Source organism: Hemitrygon akajei, chromosome 31 (assembly GCF_048418815.1).
Source record: "Hemitrygon akajei chromosome 31, sHemAka1.3, whole genome shotgun sequence".
Taxonomy (NCBI): domain Eukaryota; kingdom Metazoa; phylum Chordata; class Chondrichthyes; order Myliobatiformes; family Dasyatidae; genus Hemitrygon; species Hemitrygon akajei.
In genome coordinates, this window is record NC_133154.1 from 15,020,456 (window position 1) to 15,046,323 (window position 25,868).

General features: G+C 38.9%; 1 protein-coding gene across 1 annotated transcript in view; it reads left to right on the forward strand.

Moving 5' to 3' along the window:
* Window positions 1–25,868, forward strand: part of LOC140719000 (meiosis inhibitor protein 1) — a 156,048-nt gene that overhangs the window by 73,442 nt on the left and 56,738 nt on the right. The window contains exons 11-14 of the mRNA XM_073033308.1: window positions 499–615; window positions 5,587–5,686; window positions 12,264–12,398; window positions 20,556–20,676. Of these exons, the coding sequence (XP_072889409.1) occupies window positions 499–615; window positions 5,587–5,686; window positions 12,264–12,398; window positions 20,556–20,676 (473 nt within the window). The remainder of the gene's footprint in view (window positions 1–498; window positions 616–5,586; window positions 5,687–12,263; window positions 12,399–20,555; window positions 20,677–25,868) is intronic.

Here is a 25,868-nt window from a genome sequence, read left to right on the forward strand (position 1 = left end):
TGCTTGAGGAAAAGGTTGAACAGGTTAGGACTTTATTTCCTGGAACATAAGAGAATGAAGGGAGATTTTATAGAGGTATACAAAATTATGAGGGGTACAGAGAGGGTAAATATATGCATGTTTTTCCCCCTAAGGTTGTGTGAGACTTGAACTAGAGGTCATAAGTTTAGTATGAAAGGTGAAATATTTAAGTTGAACCTGGGTGGAAAGAAGTGACAGTGGGAGTGGTGGATGCGGGTTCAATTGGAAATTTAAAAAGAATTGGATAGGTGTATGAATGTAAGGCATATGGAGCGCTAAGGTCCAGGTGCAGGTAGATTGATCTTGGCAGATAAAAATAGGTTGGCACAGGCTAGATGAGCTTAAGGCCTGTTTCTGTAGTGTAGTGCCCTGTGACTCTATAAGTTAGCCACCAATTTCAATTTCTTCTGTATTATTAATCAGACTTTGCAATGAAGTTGTTGTTGACTGCAAAATTTTTGGTTCTTGACTTCATAGAATTTCTGTTTGAGCGACTCTCCAGTTCCGATGAGATTTTAGTGTGGTCAATCTACAGTTGTCTTCTTTTGCTAACTGAGGAGAAACTTTTCTTTTCCAAGTGCCACACTATTTATGGTAAGTAAAATTAAAAATTGTTAGCAAGGATGACTATTTTGAACAAGACAACATAAAGTAATATCAGTTCAGATATTCAGCCTGAGCCAAATATATGAATTTAGCTACAGAACATGAATAATGAGCAGCTGCATGTGTATGAGAGAAGTAAGATGCAAGATATATTTTATGGAATACTTGTATAAATATTGCATGTAGTTGCATATATTTATAATATTTGATACTTTGTGGTCTTCATTTAACTGTGGGAGTTGAGGAATAGTATCAGATAATTTTATTTTTCCATCATTATTTGTGATTAATTAGTGTGTTGGTAGTATATTTCTTTATTTAGTACTTTCATATAAATCATGTGCACAGTAGTGTAGGGGGCAGCACGGTAGCGTAGCTTTTAGCCCAATGCTTTACAGTACAGGTGGTTCAGGTTCAATTTCTGTCATTGCCTGTAAGGAGTTTGTACATTCTACCCATGACCACATAGGTTTCCTCCAGGTGCTCCGGTTTCCTCTCACACTCCAAAGATGTACTGGTTGGTAGGTTAATCGGTCATTGTAAATTGTCCTGTGATTAGGCTCAGATTAAATCGGGAGATTGCTGGGCGGAGTGGGCGGAAAGGCCTATTCCGCACTGTATCTGAATCAATCAATAAACAAACAAATATATAGAAACTGCTGGAAATGCTCATTCGTATTAATTGCTTCATTCAAAATTGTATTGCATATACAAAATCTATCTATGGTATGGAATTTGCACAGTGAAGCAGGATTTAACTTGGGTGCACAAAATGCTGAAGGAACTCAGCAGGCCAGGCAGCATCTCTGCAGCAAAAAAAGACAGTCGATGTTTTGGGCCAAAACCCTTTGGCAGGACTGGAGAAAACTTAACTTGAATGTTCAGGTTTCCTTTGGTCATAGTGGATTCCTGCCTTTTGTCCTCTTTCTGGGAATCTGAGGCAGACTTCTTCCAGGTAAGCCTTCTTAATATTCCTCTCTGTATCACTTGGTGCCCAAGTACTTCAGATCCTCTATGCCTCACCTAGCCATCCTTATTTTACATAGAGGTAGAATAATAATGTTTATGGTTATCAAGAGTGATAGTTTTGAAGAAATTATTCTACGCATTGATCGTGTGGATAGTCAGTGGCTTTTTCCTAGGGCTGAAATGGCTAGCACGAGAGGGCACAGTTTTAAGGTGCTTGGAAGTAGGTACAAAGGAGATGTTGGGGGTAAGTTTTTTTTACACAGGGAGTGGTGAGTGTGTGGAACGGGCTACTGGCGACGGTGGTGGAGGCGGATACTCGGGTCTTTTAAGAGACTTCTGGATAGGTACATGGAGCTTAGAAAAATAGAGTGCTATGGGTAACCCTAGGTAATTTCTAAGGTAAGGACATGTTTGGCACAGCTTTGTGGGCCAAAGGGCCTGTATTGTGCTGTAGGTTTTCTGTGTTTCTATTTCCAAATCATGCCATTATGGTCTAGATTCATCATGTGGTTATTACTTCTATTTCTGCAGATGACCTGTGAACCATATCATCAACTGTATTATCAAATATTTTTTCTCCATTAATCTTACCCTTGGTTCTTTTATGACTTAATTTCCTCAATCATTCTGTCTTTCTGCATGAGTCTCTTCTGCTAAGCTCTTGTTTTTGAGTTTCTAACTCATGTGCTTCTATTTGTAGTTATCCCATGATTTGACCTACAGATCTATCTCTTCCTCTGCTTTTCATATCCTGCAACTCTTTCTCCTTGAGCTCTTCACTGCCCACCATGTGAATTGCCAACTTTTTGCCCAAACTCATATAAGTTTTTCTAGGTCCCAAAAAATTGACCCTCTCCAATTCAACCCCAATCAACCTTTTGGCTTTCTTACTGCAACCCCCATGACAACCCCTCCGTGCTCCCACCATCCTCTATAACCATTGTTTCCTAACCGTCTGTCCTAATCTCCTGCAACACACACAAAATGCTGGTGGAATGCAGCAGGCCAGGCAGCATTGCAGGGGTGTCAAACTCATTTTAGGTCACGGGCCGGATTGAGCAAAATGCAGCTTCATGCGGGCCGGATCAGTCGGACGCGTGCGAACGCAGCTTTTGTTGCCTCCATTTTTTCAGCCTGCTCTCATGTGTCTCAGTCTCTGCTATAACTACAAAGTGTTTCACTTTACAAATTCCGTTTATGAAGAAGACTGCCGAATAAACACTAAAAACCCTGAAAACCTGGTACCTGAATAAACTCAGCATTAGCCATATCATACGCCATAGGCGCTTCGATTACTGGGGCCAGCTTTAATAGTAATTAGATATTATCTCGCGGGCCAAAGATAATTCCACCGCGGGCCAGATTTGGCCCGCGGGCCTTGAGTTTGACATAAATGATTTATAGGGAGAAGCGCAGTCAACGTTTCGGGCCGAGACCCTTCGTCAGGACTAACTGAAAGGAAAGATAGTAAGAGATCTTTCCTTTCAGTTAGTCCTGATGAAGGGTCTCAGCCCGAAACATCGACAGCGCTTCTCCCTATAGATGCTGCCTGGCCTGCTGCGTTCCACCAGCATTTTGTGTGTGATGCTTGAATTTCCAGCATCTGTAGATTTCCTCGTGTTTGCCATCCTAATCTCCTGTCCTCTCTTCTTCATGCAACCCAACTCCACAACCTTCTTTGCCACTCTAATCAAGCCATCATCTCCATGCAGAGCTATCTGAGACTGTAGATAATATTTCTGTTGCACAAAATTTTAGAAGGATATTAGTGCCTGGATGTTATCACTAGCGGCTGACTATAACAAGCATTCATGGCACTGCATGATGTCGTCTGCAGACAAAAAGCAGCCCATCCTGACGCATTTCAAATAACAGTTGGAGACTTCAACCAGGCCTGTTTGAAGAAAACCCTGCCCAATTATCACCAGTAGACCACTCACAAACAAGAGAAAACCTGCAGATGCTGGAAATCCAAGCAACACACACAAAATGCTGGAAGGTCTCAACAGACCAGATTCAGCCCGAAACATCAACTGTACTCTTTTCCGTAGATGTTGCCTGGCCTGCTGAATCCCTCCAGCATTTTGTGTGTGTTGTTCAACACCTTATATACTCGCTTTAACCGTCAGAACATGGAGGAACCACAATGAATCCCCACATCTCCTGATGATCGTTTGATCTCAGTATCTGAAGCTGATGTGCAGGCTACCTTCAGGAAGCTGAATCCAAGGAAAGCATCTGGACTGGATGGGCTACTTGGCTATGTACTGCCTAACTGGCTCATGCGCTCACTGATACTTTAACCTCTCATTTCAGCAATGTGGGGTAAGCACCTGTTTCAAGCAGGCTTCAATTATACTGGCGCCCAAGAGGAGCGTGGTGACCTGCCTCAATGACTATCGCCCAGTTGTACTTACATCCACAGTGATCAAGTGTTTTAAGAGTCTAGTGATAAAACATATCAGCTCCTGCCTAAGAGATGACTTGGATTCACTCCAATTTGCCTACAAGAGCAACAGGTCCACGGCAGATGCCATCTAATTAGCTTTTCACACAACCCTGGATCATCTGGACAGCAAAGATGCATACATCAGGATGCACTTTATCGATTACAGCTTAGCATTTAATGTCATCAACCCATCAAAACTAATAAGTAAGTTCCAGGACCTTGGCCTCAGTTCTTCATTGGGCAATTGGATCATTTATAGAACTCAGTCAGTTCAGATTCACAACATCTCCTCCATGATCTCTATCAACTGAAGTGCACCACAGGGCTGTGGGCTTAGCCTTCTACTCTACTCACTTTACACCTATGACTGTGTGGCTGAGCACAGCACCAATGCCATATTCAAGTTTGCTGATTACACCACTGTTGTGGGCCGTATCTAAGGTGATGACGAATCATCATACAAGAGGGAGATTGAAAATTTAGCTGAGTGGTGTCATAACAACAGCCTTTCACTCAGTGTCAGCAAGGCCAAGGAACTAATTGTAGACTTCAGGAGAGGGAAAACAGGTCCATAAGCCAGTCCTCATTAGAGGTGGAGAGGGCTAGCAATTTTAAATTCCTGGGTGTTCCTATTTCAGAGGACCTACCCTGGACCCAGCATGTAAATGAAATCATGAAGAAAGCACGGCAGTTTCACTACTTCCTTAGGACTTTGCAAAGATTTAGCAAGACATCAAAAACTTAAACTGACTTCTATAGATGTATAGTGGAGAGTGTGTTGACTAGCTGTATCATGATATGGAAACACCAATTCCTTTGAAAGGAAAATCCTACAAAAAGAAGTGGATTTAACCCAATATATCAGGGGAAAAGCCTTCTCAACCATTGAGCACATCTGCATGAAACACTGTTTTAGGTAAGTAGCATCATCATCAGAGATCCTCACCACTCATGCCGTGCTCTTTTCTCGCTGCTGTTATCAGGTAGAGCTTCAGGACCCTTGAACCACCAGGTTCAAGAACAGTTACTATCCCACAACCATCAGGCTCTTGAACAAAAGGGATTAACAACACTCACTTGCCCATCCATTGAGATATTCCCACAACCAATAGTCTCACTGAAATCTTTATCTTGTTAGTTCACGTTCTCATTATTTATTTATATTTGTATTTGCACTGCTTGTTATCTTCTGCCCTCTGGTTGATCTTTCATTGATCTTGTTATAGTTACTATTCTATAGACTTGCTGAGTATGCTCACAGGAAAGTGAATTTCAGGATTGCATATGGTGACATATATGTACTCTGATAATAAAATTTACTTTGAACTTGAAAGATTCAACAACTCCCCTGGCCAGTGAAACATAAGTGAACTATATATTTAACACCATGGTTCTTCAAAATAATTCTGTTTTTCCCAAAATCAAGAGCCTAGGACTAATAAAATAGCAATTTATGGTTAGTATCTTCATTATTGTTTAATGGTACAATATGATGGTAATGATATATCCATGATCAAGCAGCTGTTAAATTTATATTACAGGTATAGAATCCTTAGTTCGCAGCTTGAAAGAGACAATGAGGATGAACAATACTGAGGTTCAGAAGCAAGGTCTACTATTGTTTGGAGAGATTTTAAAAAGGTAAAATCTAAATTGCTAAGACTTTGGAACAACTTTCATATGTTACTAAGATAGTAGCACAGTAAAATTCTAGGAATCACATTATTTTGTAATCCCACTGACTCATCAAGTCCACATTCCAATTTTCCCTTTAAAGTTTAAACTCACTGGGATCCTGTTTCCTATACTACTTTAAACTCATTAGTTTGTTTATCATTTATTATACTACTGTGTAACAGCTTAATCAATTTTTTTGGTATATTAATAGGAATAATATCCAATAATCTGGAAAACCTAACAGGTTGGCATATCTGAAGTCCCCTAGGTACAGATTTGTAGGCATTCTACTGTATATGTTTTTACATTATTTGAAAAACGCTGGCAAGAATGATGAAATCAAAATTAACCTTGTGCCATTCTTTAAACTAGTATTAACGCATGACAAGAATTTAATGGAATGCTTTGTTTGGATGGATGGAGCTCCAGCGACACTCAAGGAGCTTAATACATTCAATCCCTCTATCACCAGCCCAATATGGCAGCAGAAGTGAGCATTTATAAGGTGCATCGTCAATACAGCCTAAAGATGTAAATCTACCACTTCGTAAGACAGAGTAAACACATAGGAACACCACCATCTCCTGGTCTCATGGCATTCTGTTTTGGACACATGTTGCTATCCTTCACCAATCCTGTGTTAAAAGCCCTGAATTCCTTGAATATGTTGGCGAACCAATAATAAGGTTTTACAACAATGTGGTCTCTATTACTAATATTCAATTCTAATATAACTCTCCATTCTTGTTGGATTTATAGCATTTTTACAAGAAATACACATAAATGTTAAAATCAAATATAGTGGAATGGTAGGAATAAGCCACATTGAGGTGGATCCTGAATCTATACACAATTATGAAAGCAGATTGAATTGCATAAAGGTAATCAAATGAAGTAAAGACAACTATTGTACAAAACAGGTAGGGAAATAGGAGTATTGATTTAGGGGCTGGGCAGAAGATTGCAAGGGTGGTGAGAAGATTGGGGTTCGGGCAAAGCCCAAGTGCTAGAGAGATGATTGAATGGATTTAAGCAGCGATGGAGCTAGAGAAATTGGGAGAAATGGTTGGTATGATCTGGGAGCAGGAAGAAAATCCAAAGAGGATTGAAGAGAAGTAGGAAGAGGATGACGAAGAAGTGATCAGGAATCAGAGAATATTGGAACACTGGGGTAAAGTTCAGAGGAATGGAAAGCTATAGATTGATGAAAAAGCTAGAGAGTTGATTTGAGGGATAAAACAGAGAAGACTCTGAATGGAAGGCAGTCTAGCTATAGTGTGGAATGGAAGTAATTTCTAAGGAAAGTACCTTTTAAGACAGAATTTTCCACTAGCAGATATACCTAACAGCAACATAAATGAGGATAGACACTCTTGGTGGCTCATGAGCAAGCCTTAACACGGCTAAGACTTGATATTTGTAAATCACATGCATAGTAGAAAGCCATGCAAGTGACATCACTTGTGCTTTTATGCACTGATTTACATCATTGTATGTACTGAGCTGCTTTCTTGTGTATGTGCTCCACCTACATAAAGAACTTCAATACAACTGACAGAGCTGATCTATGCTCCCTGTTAATACTTAGCAATTGGATTTTTGAAAAATTTACTATGTGGCATATAAAAAATGTACTACATGATGGGATTTCTAGCCATTTAGATTTTAGTTTATAAAGCCAATTTGAAAATATGCTGTTTGTTTCGTCTGTTTCTCCCCATGAAGTCATTATTCTGATATTTAGTTTAGCATGTACACCATTTCTAATGTACATGCCTTGACATCTATTTTTATTTATTTTAGTCTGTTGCTTTTGTGGTATAAATCTTTTCTGATGTCACAAGATAAGTAATTTGTCCCTGTTTTTGCTTTGTGAAGCTAATTTGGAAATGGAAGTTATGATTGTTACATGTACCGAGATACAGTGAAAAGCTTGTCTTGCATACTGTTTATACAGATCAAATCAGTACACTGTGCTTTGAGGTAGAACATGGTAAAACAATAACAATGTAGATTTAAGTATAACAGCTATAGAGAAAGTGCAGCACACGTAAACAATAAGATGAAAAATTATAATAGGGTAGACTGTGAGGTCATGAGTCTATTTTATCATACTAGGGAACTATATAAGGGAGCTATTTAATTGTTTTATAACAGCAGGGTTATAACCCTAGGAACTATTCTTGAGCCTGGTAGTATGTGCTTTCAGGCTTTTGTATCTTCTACCTAATGAAGAGGCAAGAAGAGAGAATGCTCTTGGTAGGTAAACTATTTGATTTTGATGGCTGCTTTTCTGAGGCAGTGAGTAGACTTAAGAGACTGTGCAGGGGAGACTGGTTTCCATGATGTGAGCTCAGCTTAGCACAGCTCTGTAGTTTCTTGCAGTCACGTGTAGAACAGTTGCCATGCCAAAATATGGTGCTTTGATAAAAATTATTAAGGGTTGTCGATGAGGAAGTGGAGACATTGGTGAGTGGTAGAAGCATTATCATAACTTGTCATCTATCTCAAATGTCTGATGCTTTCCACTATTTTATAGGATAACCAGCTGCTATACCTGGTGTTGCTCAGGTTATTAAGCTGGCAATTATGATTGCGTTTGTTTCCATGCAGTCAGGCTTTATAGTACTCCTTGTAAATGAAATAAAATCTTAAATATATAATTATTCAGTGAATAATACAATGATATAACATTGTGTAATTTAACTAAAGTTACCAATCAAAACATTTACACCAAAAATATGTTTGCCATAGGTCTCTTTAAACAACATTTGTAATAGCATTTATTTGGTATTTCTCTAAAATTAGTTCTTTCTCTCAGATATATATGTCTAACTGGTTTAAATAATGTCTGGCTTCTCACAGAAATATTATGCACAAATTTTTATTTTCTCTTTGGTTCAGATAGATCAAAAGTACTTGTGTTAGGTCTACCCACATATTTAGTATATTAAAAATAGATCTGAACAGAAGTTTAGCAATGGGGAAAATTTAAATTAGGTCCCTTTGGACCATGGAGAATCTCCAGTGGGGTTTTTGAAATAAAATAATAGTGTAGTGCAAATCCTTATGCTAAGGATACCATAAATACAAAATGCCAGATTTCTGTGTTACTAAATAATGTGTGGGATATGTGACATTTTATTTTATGATGTATCTTTAGCTGATCACCATATTTTCTTCTGGAATATTTTCTATTTATATAGAATATCTCAGAAGATTACAAATATCATAAAGCCTCTATAAAGAGATGAGACAGCTACATTACAGGGCTTCAGTAAGGCCCTGACCTGACATTGCATCTTTTCTACAATCTAATTTATGAAAGATAATAAAACAGGCAATAGAAGGGAACCATGTAGAGGATATAAACAGTGTTAATAAATTGACCTGCTCTCAAATCATGTGTTACGAATGTGCCACAACTCTGAGGGGCCGAAGGGTACAAAGTAGCCCCCTCCTTTTTGAGAATCGCAAGATCGCTATTAATTCAGGTCTGGGACCCAGGAAATGAGAGAGACACACGCAGAATCCACAAAGGTTTGGAATGTGTCCTGGCCCCCAGAAAGGCGGAACCATTGATAACGACTATTGTCTCTTGGAGACGGAATTGTGTATTGAGTACTGTACTATTCATTGAAGCCCTCAGGGAATGACCAGATTGGGCTGGTTGAGGGATTGCATCATCCCAACCTGATTGACATCTGAGACCCCGTGAGTAAGGATAAAAGAGGGTCTGGGGAACAACCCCTTCAGACACGCCAGGAGAAATGCTAGAAATCCTGTGACAGCGTTTAATAGCATCAGCCGGTGGGGGCCCGCGTGCGTCCTTTTCCATTTGCCTAGGAATTGGCGGGCCTTACCACGGAAGAATGGCTTAGCTAAAGGAGAGGCCACCAACGAAATTTCGAAGGATCGACATCATAAAAAGGAAAAGCTGGCAAGTTCTAAAAATCTGTCTCTCTCTCCCACCAAAAAGCTGCAGCCTGAATGAACTGAGTGACTTTTATATTTCCATCGGACAATACATTATCCCCTAGACAACGATAGAGCTATTTCTTATTGATTATTATTATACCCGCACTTTTAGATCTAGTATTGACGACGTATAGTATCTGTATGTTTGCATTGATATTATTTTTGTGTATTTTTACCAATAAATACTGTTAAAAATAGTACCATCAGACTTCAACGGACCTCTCTATCTTTGCTGGTAAGTGACCCAGTTACGGGGTTCGTAACACATGCAAAAGAGGCAGATGGAGTGGTTGAGAAGACCCAAATCATAGACTGAAATTGAGGCCCAGCAAAGCCAACTTGATAAAAAAATAAATCACAAAATGAACAGCACTCTCATTACTATTAATAGGAATTCATCTATAAGAAAATAGTATAGAAACATTCAGTACAGAGAGAGATATAGTATTAGCTGTGCCTATCCTCACTGTTGCCATGCTGAACAGCATTGGAAGTTAATGCAGGTTGAAACAAAGACAAAGTTAAGAATATTTGACAATGATGCCTTCCTTGTATGTTCTTACACCACTGAGTGCTGAAGTTGCAATAAAAATATTTTGTAAGCTAAAAACCTGAGAAGGAAGACCTAGTGGAAAATACTTGAAGTTTTCCTTCTGAGAAGAATCTCAAGAACTGCATAAAAACAATGGAAAATCCATCAGTGCAAGAGAGATAAAGACAGACTATGGAGATATTCAGCAGATTGGACAATTTCTGTGGAGTTCTACAATGCTACCTCTGATTCTGTTTCCACAGATATCACCTAGTCTGATGAGTATCACTGACATCTTGTATTTTATATCTAGCTCTATAATTTTTGGCTTTGTGCTTTTTGATCTCAATGAAAAGCAAGTGCTGGATTGCATTAGTATATTATGGCAACCATATATTATGGGAAGACCACATTATGAGCACTAAATGTAGTTTTTTAAATTGGAAGAAGTACCAGTGAATCACTGCTTCACCTAGAAGGTTCATTTAAGTCGCTGGTAATGGGAAGGGAAGGAATGAAAGGGCAGCTGTTGCATCCCATGTCTTTGCATGGAAAAATGCAATGCAAAAAGGAATGTTGTTGGAGATGGTAAAGTAAACCAGGTATTTGTGTTTATGGCATTTAAGAAAGGTATATTGAACATCCTTTTCTGATTTATTTGTACTACTTTCTTGCTACCTATATGGATCCATGGACATGTATTCCAAGGTCTCTTTTTTCTATATCTTTATCCTACTGTTTATTTTCTATTCCTTTATCATGTTTTTCTCTCTCCAAATGTATTCCACATGTCTCTTCACTATCAATCACAGAGCCAGCTCAATCATGAGTTCTTTCTTTAAGTATAAGCCATACCATGAACAGCTCTGAACCTAAGGTAACCCATTGTAGACTGCCTTCATTTCTCCCTATTCTGGTTTACATTACCCCAAATGTAAGAAAATTCCATTTTGGTATCATGAAAATGATCATTTCATAATAATTAACTTTTGAAAATCCTCTGCTACTCTTCTTTTATAGCCTTTGAATTCTCAAGAGGTTCTATGTACTTGAGTTTTTCCCCTTGACACCAGCTAAGAATTTTAATTAGTGACAAACTTACAATTGGAAAAAGTGAACAAAGTATCGAGAAACACCGTGCAACTCAGACAGCTAAAGAAATACTTTGTGCAGCAAATGTTTCTACATATAGATGTGAATGATCCTCATTTTGACAGCTGTTCAGTGCTGGTGTCAGATCCTTTTCTGAAAGCTAGAAAAATGGGCATCTGTTAGCATTGTTTGTGACTGACGAATCACTCTGTACTCCAATCAAAGCTTGTCGTGCTTTTAATAGTAGAGAGTGAAAATTGGATGTCAGAATGATTCAACAGTGCCAGATAAGCTGCATCAAACCTTGGAAATGTGTCCAGAATGACCATCTCATGTTTTAGCAGCGGTGCTTTATTTAATGTTATTGAGGCTGGCAAGCGTATTTACGCAATAATTATCTAAAACTTGAATACCTCTCTTTGTAGAAATTTTTGTAATACTAACATAAAATGCCTTGCCATATGCAGGAATGGAATATGATGGACTCCAGAAGAATCTCAGCACTGTCTGGAATTCAATTATTAAGCAGTTCTATGCTGCTGGGTTCTTCTGGTCTTGCCTGCATGTATTGCTTTACTTGGATGTAATAGCAGACCTATTTCTGTCTGTCTGAAACCTGATTGTTACCACCATTATCACTATCATGGAAATGCATTATTTTAATGTGTCCCAACAGTCAATTGTATATTATATTATAATTGCTGAAGTCAGTTTTGAAGACCAAGCTGGAGGCAGCAAATTTGGAAACAGTGAAAATGTTCTGACTCTAGAGTCATCAAAGTATGTACTTAAGGGTAAACTTACAACCTCATAGTTCTTTCAAGAGAAGATCTGGAAGATATTATGTTGATAAGCTGCATTCAGGGAGTTTTTATACTTCAATTTTTTAATAACAATGTATTCAAAATATAAATAAAATTGACTAAATATATTTTACAGACAACCTTCAGGATTAAAGCTGTTTATGAATTTTGCCATTTGGAGTGAAGCTGTTGTTGTCTTACAAGAAGCAGTAACAAGCTCTAGTCTTGAAGTTGTGACTGAAGCTGCCAATGCTGTGGCAGCCTTCCTTCGGTAAGCAGAAGCAGTTTCTTTTATAATTGATGACCTAATAGAGAGGTTTGAAAAAGGATCTAGTGCTTTCCCAGTGCATTTGATGAATAAACTCTTCTCAGGCTTCCAGCCAGGTACAGGCATCAATTATAATTGACATTTCAATGACAAACTCTGCTAGCTTCTTCAGCGATGATGCCTAGACAAGTCCCCATATTCCATCCCTCCTGATTGGTTAGTCCTCATCCAATCAGGTTTTTGCTCTCCCACCTTGTTTATGATAGAATTCCAGTCCTTATTTAGAGAGAGACCTTCATCTTTGTTAAAATTTGTTCTATTTCAATGGCTTTTTTAAAAATCAAACAGTCACAAAAGCCATTGGTGCGGCACCGTCCCGTCGAAGTCAATCCTATGGCCATTGCAAATGTAGAGAGGGGTTTATTTCAAGCAAAAGAATATTAATGGCATTTGTAGGTTTCCTTTTTCATCAGAACAGGAGTTGTATATTTATCCTCTTGAGTTTTATTATGCTGACCAATACATCATCACTTCTGTTCTGACTCATAAGATTAATCTCTGATTAAATCTCTGATTTAAAAATCTCAATAGGTTCGGCATCCACCACCTGTTTAAAAATATAGTTCCACATTTGCAGTTACATAATTTCAAAATGTACCTTGTTTATTGCAGATTGTTCATATTAATACAGGTGAACACTGTATTACTATAGATTGAGTCACATCCTTTCAAAGATAAGGGGCCCAAATCTGCTCAATACTTCAAGTGAGGCCTCACCAGTGTTTTATAAAGCTTTAACATTACATCCTTGCTTTTATATTCTAGTCAGCTTGAAATGAATGCTAACATTCATTGCTTTCCTTACCACAGACTCAACCTGCAAATTAACCTTTAGGGAATCCTACACAAGGACTCCCAAGTTCTTTTGCACCTCAGGTTTTGTATTTTCTCTCCATTTAGAAAGTAATCAACTTTTTCATTTCTTCTACCAAAGTGCATGACCATATATTTCCTGAGACTGTATTCCATCTGCCATTTCTTTGCCAATTCTCCTAATCTAAGTTCTTTTGTAGCCTCTACTTCTTCAAAACTACCTGCCTCTCCACCCATCTTCATATCGTCTGAAAACTTTTCAACAAAGTCATCAATTACATCATCCAAATCATTGACAAATAATGAAAAAGGAATTGGTCTCAACACAGACCCCTGTGGACCACCACTAGTCACCGGCAGCCAGCCAGAAAAAGCTCCCTTTATTCCCACTCTTTGCCTCCTGCCAATAAGCCTCTGCTTTATCCATGATCTTCTAGCAGTTAGAGATTGGCAGGTATGCTGTTTGGGCATTACTGAGTAGTGGCTGAAAGAAGATTATAGTTGGGGAGCTTAAAATCCAAGGGTACACATTGTATTGAAAGGACAGACAGGTAAGCAGAGGGGGTGGTGTGGCTCAGTTGGTAAAAAAAATGAAATCAAATCCTTAGAAAGAGGTGACATAGAATTGAAAGATGTAGAATCTTGTGGGTAGAGCTAAGAAACTGTAAGGATAAAAAGACCTTGATGGGCCGCAAAGAGTAGCCAGGACGTAGGCTACAATTTACAATGGGAGATAGAAAAGGCTTGTCAATAGGGCAATATTATGAGAGATGAGAGATTTCAATATGTCGGTGGATTAGGAAAATCAGGTTGGTGCTGGATCCCAAGAGAGAGAAATTGTAGAATGCCTGCATGATAATTTGGTACAGCAGTTTGAGATTGAGCCCACTGGGGGAACAACTATTCTGGTTTTGGTTGTTGTGTACTGAATCAGATTTGATTAAGGAGCTTAACATAAAGGAACACTTAGGAGGCGGTGATCACAAGATGATAGAATTCACCCTGGAAGTTGAGTGAATAAAGCTAAAGTCAGATATATCAGTATTACAGTATAGTAAAGGAATTACAGTGGCATGAGAGAGAAAATGGTGAAAGTCAACTGGAAGTGGACACTAGCAGGGATGACAGCAGAGCAGCAATTGCGGGAGGTTTCTAGGATCAATTCGGAAGGTGCAGGATAGATAAATCCCCAAAAAGTTGTCATACTCTAAAGGTAGGATGACTCAACCATGGCTGACATGGGAAGTCAAAGCCAACATAAAAGCAAAAGAGAGGGCATATAATAGAGCAAAATTTAGTGGAAAGTTAGAAGGTTGAGAAGTTTTCAAAAATCAACAGAAGGCAACTAAAAAAGCCATAAAGAAGCAAAAGATGCAATATGAAAGTAAGCTAACCAACAGTATCAAAGAGGATACCAAATTGAATGGCTCCTTTTATTATCAGAGTATGTATACGGTATACAACCTGAAATACTTGTCTTCGCAAACATCCACAAAAAACAGAAGAACCCCAAGAGAATTAATTACAAAAAACTGATAGAACCCCAAACACCCCTCTCCCCCACGCAAGCAACAGCAGGCAGTAAAGCATTACCTACCCCCCACCCCCTGGCTGTTTCAGCAAAAGCCTCAGCGTCCACCACCCAGCTTAGAGCGTGGATTAGCACTTGGAGCTATGGTGTTGTGGCCATTACGGAGACTTGGATGGTACAGGGACAGGAATGGCTACTTCAAGTGCCAGGCTGTAGATGTTTCAGAAAGGACAGTGAGGGAGGCAAGAGAGGTGGGGGCGTGACGCTGTTGATGAGGGATAGTGAGCAGAAAAGGAGGAAGTCATGGAGGGATTGCCTACGGAGTCTCTGTGGGTGGAAGTTAGGAATAGGAAGGGGTCAATAACTCGACTGGGTGTTTTTTATAGACCACCCAATAGTAACGGGGACAGCGAGGAGCAGAGAGGGAGACAGATTCTGCAAAGGAGTAATAATAACAGGGTTGTTGTGGTGGGAGATTTTAATTTCCCCAATATTGATTGGCATCTCCTGATTGGCAGGAGGCAAAGAGTTGGAATAAAGGGAGCCTTTTATGATTGGCTGCCTGTGAATAGTGGTGTTCTACAGGGGACTGATTCTTTTTACATTGTATTTTAATGATTTGGATGATGGAATTGATGATTCTGTAGCCAAGTTTGCAAACAATACGAAGATAGATTGAGGAAGCAGGCTGCAGAAGGACTTGGACAGATGAGGAGAACAGGCAAAGAAGTGGTAAATGGAATACAGTGTCAGGAAGTGTATGGTCGTACACCTTGGTAGGTGGAATAAAACGATAGGCTATTTTCTAAAAGGGGAGAAAATTCAAAAATCCGAAGTGCAAAGGGATTTGAGAGTCCTCCTGCAGGATTCCCTAAAGGTTAATTTGCAGGTTAATTCATCTCAAATAGTATCATCAAGTTTGCGGATGATGCAACTGTGGTTGGCCTCATCAATAACGATGATGAGTCAGAGTACAGAAAGGAGGAGGAGTGGCTGATGGACTGGTGTGGGAACAACAACCTAATTCTGAAAGTGTGAATAACCAAAGAAAAGATTGTATACTTTAAGAAGGTACAGATGAACCAAACCCTCCACGTATACTTGGCTCCTCCATAGAGAGAGTTAAGTGCACCAAGTTCCTGGGAGTTCACATCACAGATTAACCCACCTGATCCCTCATATCTCCCTGAATAAGAAGGCACAGTAGCACCTCCACTTCCTGAGGAGATTGAGGCAAGTGAGGCTCTTCCCACCCACCTTCCCCCCCCCCCCCATTCTAATTGAATTTTACAGGAGCACCTTTGAGAGTGTTCTGACAAGCTGCATATCCATCTGGTACAAGAACAGCAGAGTGTCAAAATTCCCTACAAAGGACTGTGAGAATGGCTGAGAGGATCATAGGGATCTCCCTACCATCCACTGGGGATATTTATCAGGAGTGCTGTATATGCAGGCCCCTTAGTATTATCAAGGATCCCACTCATCCATCCAGCATCCTCTTTGACATTCTACCATCAGGCAGGAGACTCTGATGCATAAAGACAAGAATGGTCAGGATGGGAAACTATTTCTTCCCTCAGGCCATTAGACTACTGAACTCACTGCAACATCACATTCAAAGTGTCATCGTATAACTTGTATTGTACCCTACAATATTTAATTTATCAACTTTACTTTGTTTATCTATGCATAATTAATTTGTAGATTTAATTATTACTTTCCTAAGTTATTGCGTGTTTTATATTTGTATTTTTGTGCTTTACACCCTGGTCCGGAGAAATGTCTCGTTTGGCAGTATACGTGTACTGTATATAGTTAACTGACAATAAACTGGACTTGAGGTTGAGTTGGTGGTGAGGAAGGTAAATGCAATGTTATTATTCATTTCATGAGGACTAGAATATAAAATAAAGGATGTATTCCATTTACCACTTCTTTGAAACCTATCAAATGTTGAAAAGCCTAGATAGTGTGGATGTGGAGAGGATGTTTCCTATAGTAGGGTGAATCTAGAACCAGAGGGCACAGCCACAGAATAGAGCGATGTGCTTTAGAATGGAGTTGAGGAGGAATTTATTTAGCCAGAGGGTAGTGAATCCACCATTGCCACATGCAACTGTGGAGGCCAGGTCATTGGGTGTATTTAAGGCTGAAGTTAATAGGTTCTTGATTAGCAAGGGCGTGAAAGGTTATGGGAAGAAGGAGTTTGAAAGAGAAATGGATCAGCCATGATGAAATGATGGCACAGAGTTGATGGGCTGAATGGCCTAATTCTGCTCCTATGTGTTATAATGTTACGATATAAGTATGCAAGTGATCTCCCCCCTATGCTACTACAGTTTGTGTAACTGAAATTCACCCTTATGAAATTCACAAATCACTGCCAAGTAATCTGGAATATGGAATCAAAATTTGTCCTTATAGGATGTATATAAAATGTAAATAAATAAATAAACACAACATTTTATTTTCCTCAACTTACAGTTTTGAGGCCTATGGCTTCACCTTATGGAAACACTTGATAAGGGCCATTTTCTAGGAACACAAGCCTTCTGTATTGTGGAGTCACCGGTACTATAAAATAATTTGTTTAAAGATATTTTAATGTTTTACATGAGCTATAGAAAAAATTTCAAGCTTATAAAAATTTTCAAGTGAACACAATATGTGTCAGAGGAATTTGGAGATCAGGGACCTGTGAGTCTTGGGGGAATGTAGGAAAATTATCTGATTAGCCAGCTGCTGAACCATTGAGATTTCCATATAGATGACCAGTGGATTGTTGATATTTTACTGTACAAGCTTAAAATCTGGAAGAACCTCAATTTTAAAATTCACATACTCACTTTCAAAGTTCTGCTTGCCATGACCCCCTTCTCTGTAGTCTCTTCCAGCCTTGTATTCTCTAATTAGATTAGATTAGATTCAACTTTATTGTCATTATGCCGAGTACAGATACAAAGCCAAATGAAATGCAGTTAGCATCTAACCAGAAATGCAAAGAATAGTGTTATTTACAAAATAACTGTGAATAAAAAGTAAGTGCTACAGCACACCAATATAAAAGTACTGCGACAGTACAATATGGGTGCAATACTGCCTAGCGCTGTGATGTGAGGTTCAGCAGAGTCACAGCCTCAGGGAAGAAGCTGTTCCTGTGCCTGCTGGTGTGGGAGCAGAGGCTCCTGTAGCGCTTACTGGATGGGAGGAGAGTAAAAAGTCCATGGTTAGGGTGAGATGCATCCTTGATAATGCTTTATTATTAGCCCTTCCCGGGCAGCATTTATGGTAGATGTTCTCAATGGTGGGCAATTGGGTGCTGTTAATCCACTGGGCAGTTTTCACCACCCGCTGGAGTGCTTTAGGGTCTGGTACGGGACAATTGCTGTACCACACTGAGATGCAATTGATGAGTGTGCTCTCAATGGTACAGCAGTAAAAGTCCATCAATATCCTGAGACAGAGGTGAGCTTTCTTGATGGTTCGCAGGAAATAAAGGAAATAAAACCTTTTTGATCAGGATAGAGGAGTTCAGGGACCAGGTGAGATCCTCGGAAATGTGGACACCAAGGAATTTGAAGCTTGATACATGCTCCACTACAGCTCCATTGATGTAGATGGGGACATGAGTGTGGCTCCTAGTATGCCTGAAGTAGAACATAGAACATAGAATAGTACAGCACATTACAGGCCCTTCGGCCCACAGTGTTGACCCGACCCTCAAACCCTGCCTCCCATATAACCCCCCACCTTAAATTCCTCCATAACCCTGTCTAGTAGTCTCTTAAACTTCACTAGTGTATCTGCCTCCACCATTGACTCAGGCAGTGCATTCCACGCACCAACCACTCTCTGAGTGAAAAACCTTCCTCTAATATCCCCCTTGAACTTCCCTCCCCTTACCTTAAAGCCAAGTCCACAATGATCTCCTTGGTCTTCTGGGTGTTAAGGGCCAGGTTGTTGTCGGCACATCACGCGGCCAGGTGCTGGACCTCATCCCTGTAGGCCATCTCATCATCCTCTCTGATCAGGCCAACCACCGTGGTGTCGTCTGCAAACTTGATTATGGAATTAGAACCATGTACAGGAACACAGTCATAGGTGAAAAGGGAGTATAGAAGAGGGTTCATCACACAAGGCATGCCAGTGTTCAGGGTGAGAGTGGAGGAGGAGAGGTTGCCTAACTTAACAGATTGGGGTCTGTTAGTCAGAAAGTCTCCTACATGTTCCTTATTTCTCCTTTTGGCCTCTAAATATTTAACTATCTTGCTCATAAGTCTGGAATTCTTACTGTTGACTTATTTGAGATGACTATAAAATGAAACTCTTAAACCAGGCTTTGGTTTATTTTAGTGTCTACAATTTTTTGAGCACCAATTTTGGTCCTGTGCTGAGCATTATTTGAAATCATTAAAGAGGAATTTATCTACCTAGGTCCTGTTCATTTTCTAATTTGCTATTTCTTCAATTCAACCCAGAAAATCGCTCTCTGCAAGTTTTTAATCTTAGGTTTTTTTAAATTGATTATACTGTGTAGATACAAATACTCATATGTTTGCAATTCCCTTATAAGCTCAGTTGTCCATCCAGATTACCCTTTGCTACCCTAGCTCTATTTATAGATACTCTGAAATGAAAGAATACCTTTTGTCTCTGATATATGAGCAATCTGCTTGTGTCTTTTTTTTCAACAGTATTCCTTCATCAGCATGGTCAATCTTAGAAGGGAAGAATAATACTTTTTAAAATTCTAAAATAATCTTTATCCATACAATTATATGACGGAAATAAAATAGAATCAGTATGTGTTTTTCTTTACATTTATTGTGTCATCAAATTAATACATTCATCATGCTGTCAAACCAGTACATTCAGTTTACAATGTCTCAATGCCACACTGCCACTCATTTTTTGGTTCAGCAGATACACAGGAAGTGGTTGAGAGTCTATTAACACAGTACACAGCCCTTCAGTGTACAGGCGCAGCTGGATCTTAGATTGCATTCCTTCCTTTCAAAGCCTTTGTGCTGGCTGACTACACCAACTTCAGTGAATCCCTCAGCATGTTATTCTGCACCCTGGAATGTGCCTGTTAGCAGCATTGACTTGTACACACCTTGCTGAGCTGTAAGACTAGCAAGTTTTGGACAAGTTAAAATGTGAATTTCACTGAATCGATGACCTTCCACTAGCAGTTATATTTATCTTAGTGTGAACAGAATACTGCTACAGCAGTAATTACTGCACATTTTGCAAAAGTGGAAGGAACACTTGGATCAAAAATATTCCAAACTGGATCAATCTGAAATTTAAAATTCTGCTTGTTTTGAAGCTGTAGTTTATTGCTATTCTGCAACCATGCCTAGAAAAACATATCAGAGCAAACCCAATGAATGCTCTGCAAAGGACAATTGAACTTTTTTGAAGGATTCTGACATTGGACATCATTAATGTCATAGTTACTTTGGGAAATCCAGACTTATTAGTAGATAATCAGAAAATATGTTAAATATTGTGATTCCTATTTCTCTAATTAAATATTGGAAGCAAGGCATTTAGGATAATAGATAGTAGGAGTTGCTGAGCTATTTCAGAGTTTTAATATTAAAGATTAGAACTGAGTTATCAGAGGTTTAATGCTTATTAACAGTTTTATTGACAATCATGATATTAATGCACTGTGAGTCTGCGTAGAATAAAATGGTGGAATAAATAACAAATGTGCATTGTAGAATCTCTGATTTTTTTTAAAATAGGAAAGATCATCTGGCTGTACCCATTCAGTATCAGGAACTCCAAAGCCTTATCAAAGCATTGTTAATGCACTGTACAGATATTTCTGTTCCTTTTAAAGGTGACATCATTAGAGGTAAAGAGGTATGTGAGATATTTTACTTTTAGTTAATATTGGACTCATAATGTATTGCAACTATTTTAAGTAGCTGGCTACAAAAGTCTTGTACTTGTATCTGACATCTGATCTCGCTCACCAGTCTATGTTGGATCAATTACTCAAACTGCTTGCTCTGCAGTTTGCTGATCCCAAAATCTACTCTTAACTCCATGATCATTCCCAGTTTCTGGAGAGGATTCATACTGTTTGTTGGTTAGTGCCTCATCCTTCTGGTTTTCCCATCAAGCCAGTTTATCATTTTAGCTAGCTGCTATGACAAACCAAAATTTATACCAAAAACTGTCATGAGGTTGTCTTGTGAAATTCCTGCTATTAGTAGCAATGAAGCATTAGATTAAAGTATGAAAACCCTAAAGTAATAAGTACACAAACAAAATTAAACTTAAGGGTAACAAATACACTACTTAATAGCCTGGAAACCAAGGTTCTGATAGAAATATCTTAAAAGATGGTGGATGAAATAGTGATTTTGCTTAAATTTCACTATTATGAAACAATAGTAGCAGATTGTAATGTTGAAAATGTAACTGTGCTAGTCAGAAGTAAGCAGAAAGCATACCATGAATTGTAAGCCGGAGACACGAGATTCTGCAAATGCTGGATATCTTGAGTAACACATGCAAAATTCTGTGTGTGATCCTGATGAAAGGTCTCAGCCTAAGATGTTGACTGTTCATTTCCTGCCATTGATGCTGTCTGACCTGCTGAGCTCCTCCAGCATTCTTTATTAATGCTTTATTAAAACAGTTGTTTAGTGCATCCCCACAAAATTATTCGGAGCCTTCCCCACCCAGATGCTGTGGATGAACCATGAGACCCACAATCTGCTGAGTGCCAGATCAGAGGCATTCAAGTCTGACCAAGAAAGTTATAAGAGGTCCAGGTACGATATCCAGAAAGCCATCTGGACTTGGTAAATCTGGACTAAACTTGAATCAGTGAATGATGCTCAACAGTTGTAGCAGGGCTTGAATGCTAATAAACTACTTTAATGTTAAATCAAGTGACATAGGAGACAACAGGGTTTTGCTTCCAGGTGAGCTGAATGCCTCCTATGCTTGTTTTAACCATTAAAGCATGGAGGAATCATCACGAACACCCACAGCTTGTGACAATACTGTGATTTCAGTCTGTGAGGCCATCATATGAACAGCCTTCACAAGGGTGAACCCCCACAAAAAGCATCTGCCTCAAACGAGGTACCTGGCTAAGTACTAAAAACCTGTGCTGATCAACTGGCTGGAGTGCTCACTAAGATCACTAACCTCTCACTTTGACAGTCTGAAATACGCAACTGCTTCAAGCCTGAATACCTGCCTCAATGACTATCATTCAGTAGTATTTACAGTGCCTATAAAAAGTATTCACCCCCCCCCCCCTGAAGCTTTCATGTTTTGTTGTTTTACAACATTGTATCTCAGTGGATTTAATTTGGCTTCTTTTGACACTGGTCAACAGAAAAAGACTCTTTCATGTCAAAGTGAAAACAGATCTCTACAAAGTGATCTAAATTAATTACAAAAAGTAATTGTTTCTATTAAGTATTCACCTCCTTTAATATGATACACCAAATTATCACTGTGTGCAGTCAAGGTGTTTCAATTGATTGTATTAAAATATACCTGTATCTGGAAGGTCCAATGCAGGTGAGTCAGTATCCTGGCAAAAGCTACACCATGAAGATGAATACTCCAAGCAACTATGCGAAGAGGTTATTGAAAAGCACAAAGTCAGGATATGGATACCAGAGAATTTCCAAATGACTGAATATCCCTTGCAGTTCAAAGTCAGTCATTGAGAAATGGAAAGTATATGGCACAGCTGTAAATCTGCCTATAACAGGATGTCCTCAAAAAATGAGTGACTGTACAAGAAGGAGACTAGTGAGGGAGGCCACCAAGAGACCTATGACAACCCTGGAGAAGTTGTAACCTTCAGTGGCTGAGATGGGAGAGACTGTGCATATATCTGTTGCCTGGATGCTTCACCAGTCACAGCTTTATGGGAAAATGGCAAAGAGAAAGCCACTGTTGTAAAAAAAACACATTAAATCTTGGCTAGTGTTTGCCAGAAGGTATGTGGAAGACTAAAGTCAGATGGAAGAAGTTTCTGTGGTCTGATGAAACCAAAATTGAGCCTTTTCGCCATCAGATAAAATAACTATGTTTAACGTAAGTCAAATGCCACACATTATCAAAAACACACCATCCTTACCGTGAAGCATGGTGGTGGTTGCACCATGCTATGGGGATGCTTTATTTCAGCAAGCCCCAAGAAGGCTTGTGAAGGTAGAGAGTAAAACGAATGCAGCAAGATACAGGGAAATCCTGGAGGAAACCCTGATGCAATCTCCAAGAGAACTGTGACTCGGGAGAAGATTTGTTTCCTAGCAAGACAATGACCCAAAGCATAAAGCCAAAGATACCCAGGAGTGGCTTAAAAACAATGAAGTTAATGTCCTTGGGTGGCCAAGTCAGAGTCCAGACCTCAATCCAATTGAGAATTTGTGGCTAGACTTGAAATGGGCTGTTCCCGTGCTGAGCTTGAGTAGTTTTGTAAAGAAGAATGGGGAAAACTACAGTGTGCAAAGCTGGTAGAGACCTATCCACATAGACTCAAGGCTGTAATTGCTGTCAAAAAAGTGCATTTATTCAATACTAACTTGAATAGGATGAGTAATTATGCAATCAATTATTTAGTGTTAATTAATTGTAATAAATTTAGACCAATTTGTAGAAAATTGTTTTCACTTTGACAAAGAATCTTTACTGTTGATCAGTGTCAAAAAAAGCCAAATTAAATCTACTGTGATTCAATGATGTAAAACAATAAAATATGAAAACCTCTGGGGAAGGGGTGAGTGAATACTTTTTATAGGCACTGTACATCCACAATAATTAAGTGTTTTTGAGCTTCATCAAGTGTTATGGCACAGCTCCAATGCCATATTCAAGTTTGTTGACCACTGTTCTAGACCAAATCAAAGATGATTACGAATCAGCATTTATTGATGTCAGAAAGAGGAAACCAAAGGTCCATGAGCCAGTCCTCATCAAAGGGTCAGAGAAGGAGAAGGTCAGCAACTTTAAATTCCTTGGTGTTATCATTTCAGTGGACCTGTCCTCGGCCCAGCATGTAAGAGCACTTACAAAGAAATCACAGGAGCAGCTCTAATTCCTTAGGAGTTTGTGAAGATTCAGCATGACATCTAAAACTTTGACAAACCTCTATAGATGTGTAGTGGAGTGTATATTGACTGGTTGCATCACAGCCTGGTATGGAAACACCAATGCCCTTGAATGGAAAATCCTACAAAAAGTAGCGAATACGATCCAGTCCATCACAGTAAAACCCTCCTCATCATTGAGCACATCTACAATGAACGTTGTTGCAGGAAAGCAGTATCCATCATCAGGGACCCTCACCAGCAGGACATGCTCTGTTCTCGCTGCTGCCATCAGGAAGAAGGTACAGGAGCCCCAGGACTCACATCACCAGTTTCATAAAGAGTTATTACCCCTCAGCTATCAAGCTCTTGAACAGAAGGGGATAACTTAACTCAAAGAGCAAACACGAGGAAATCTGCAGATTCTGGAAATTCAAACAACACACACAAAATGCTGGTGGAACACAGCAGGCCAGGCAGCATCTATAAGGAGATGTTTTGGGCCGAGACCCTTTGTCAGGACGGCCCGAAACGTCGACAGTGCTTCTCCTTATAGATGCTGCCTGGCCTGCTGTGTTCCACCAGCACTTTGTGTGTGTTGTTTTAACTTCACTCAATTTCAGTTGCCCCATCATTGAAATGTTCCCACAACCTATGGACTCACTTTCAAGGACTCATCTCATGTTCTTGATATTTATTCCTTATTTATTATTATTATTTCTTTATTTTTGTATTTGTACAGTTTGTGTCTTTTGCACACTGGTCAAATGCCCAAGTTGTTGTGATCTTTCATTGATTCTGTTATGGTTATTATTCTATTGTGGATTTATTGAGAATACCCACAATAAAATGAATCCCAGGATTATATATGCTGACATGTATGTACTTTGATAAATTTACTTTGCACTTGGAACTTTGTTGCTTGGAAATTGTAAACTGTTCTTTGATTTGTGGCCTAGCTTGCCATCTGTTGTCATGGAAAGTTGTGGAATCCATTAGAGAACTTATAATATGTTCAGGTAGAGTAAGCATGATTTTTTGAGAAGGAAATCTTGTTTAACTCGTGTATTAATATAATTTTTGAGGATCTGAATGCTAGAGGTGCAATATATTTAAGTTTTATAGTTAACAGGTGCAAAATGAACAATCAATACTCAAGATTGGGGCTCTTGGGATTGCGAACATTAATAGGACTAGTAAGCAAGGAGATGTAATAAATGAATCATTTCAAAGTTCAAAGTAAATTTATTGTCAAAGTACACATACCTGTATGTTGTCATATACAACCCTGAGATTCATTTTCTTTTTTTGTAATTTATTTTTTTTATTGAAGTTCATCATCAAACAAACATTTCCATAAGATGTATTTCAGACCTTATACATATATATCATATATACCACAAATCTCCACATGATATTTATCTGAGGTATACACTTACAGAAAAGAGTGGAGAGAAAAAACAAGCAAAAGGAAAAAACTATGTACAAGTAGGGAGTGATCTTATTTTACAACATATTCATTGATTTGTGAGAATAAAATCAGGCCTATGTGGCATTATGTAGTTAAACCATTTTTCCCAGTATGAATCAAATTGTTCCAGCTTATGATTAACGGATGCTGTTATCTTCTCCATTTTGCAAATGTCCATTGTAATTTCCATCCATGCATTTAAAGTTGGGCTCTCCTGTGATAACCATTTCCTAGTAAGAGTCTTTTTACCAGCCACCAACAGTATATTCATTAAATATTTATCTCTTTTCAACCATTCTTGAGGTATATATCCAAAATATATGGTCTTACTCTCCAAGGGTTTCTCACATTTAAAGATGTCTTATAGGGCATTGTGTATTCCCCTCCAACAGTCTTTGATAACAGGGCAGTCCCAAAAAATATGATGATTTGCATTTTGATTTCCACCATTTCTCCAGCAAACAGGGAGGTTACTATCATAATGGGATTTCTGAGAGGGTGTAATAAAATATCTTACC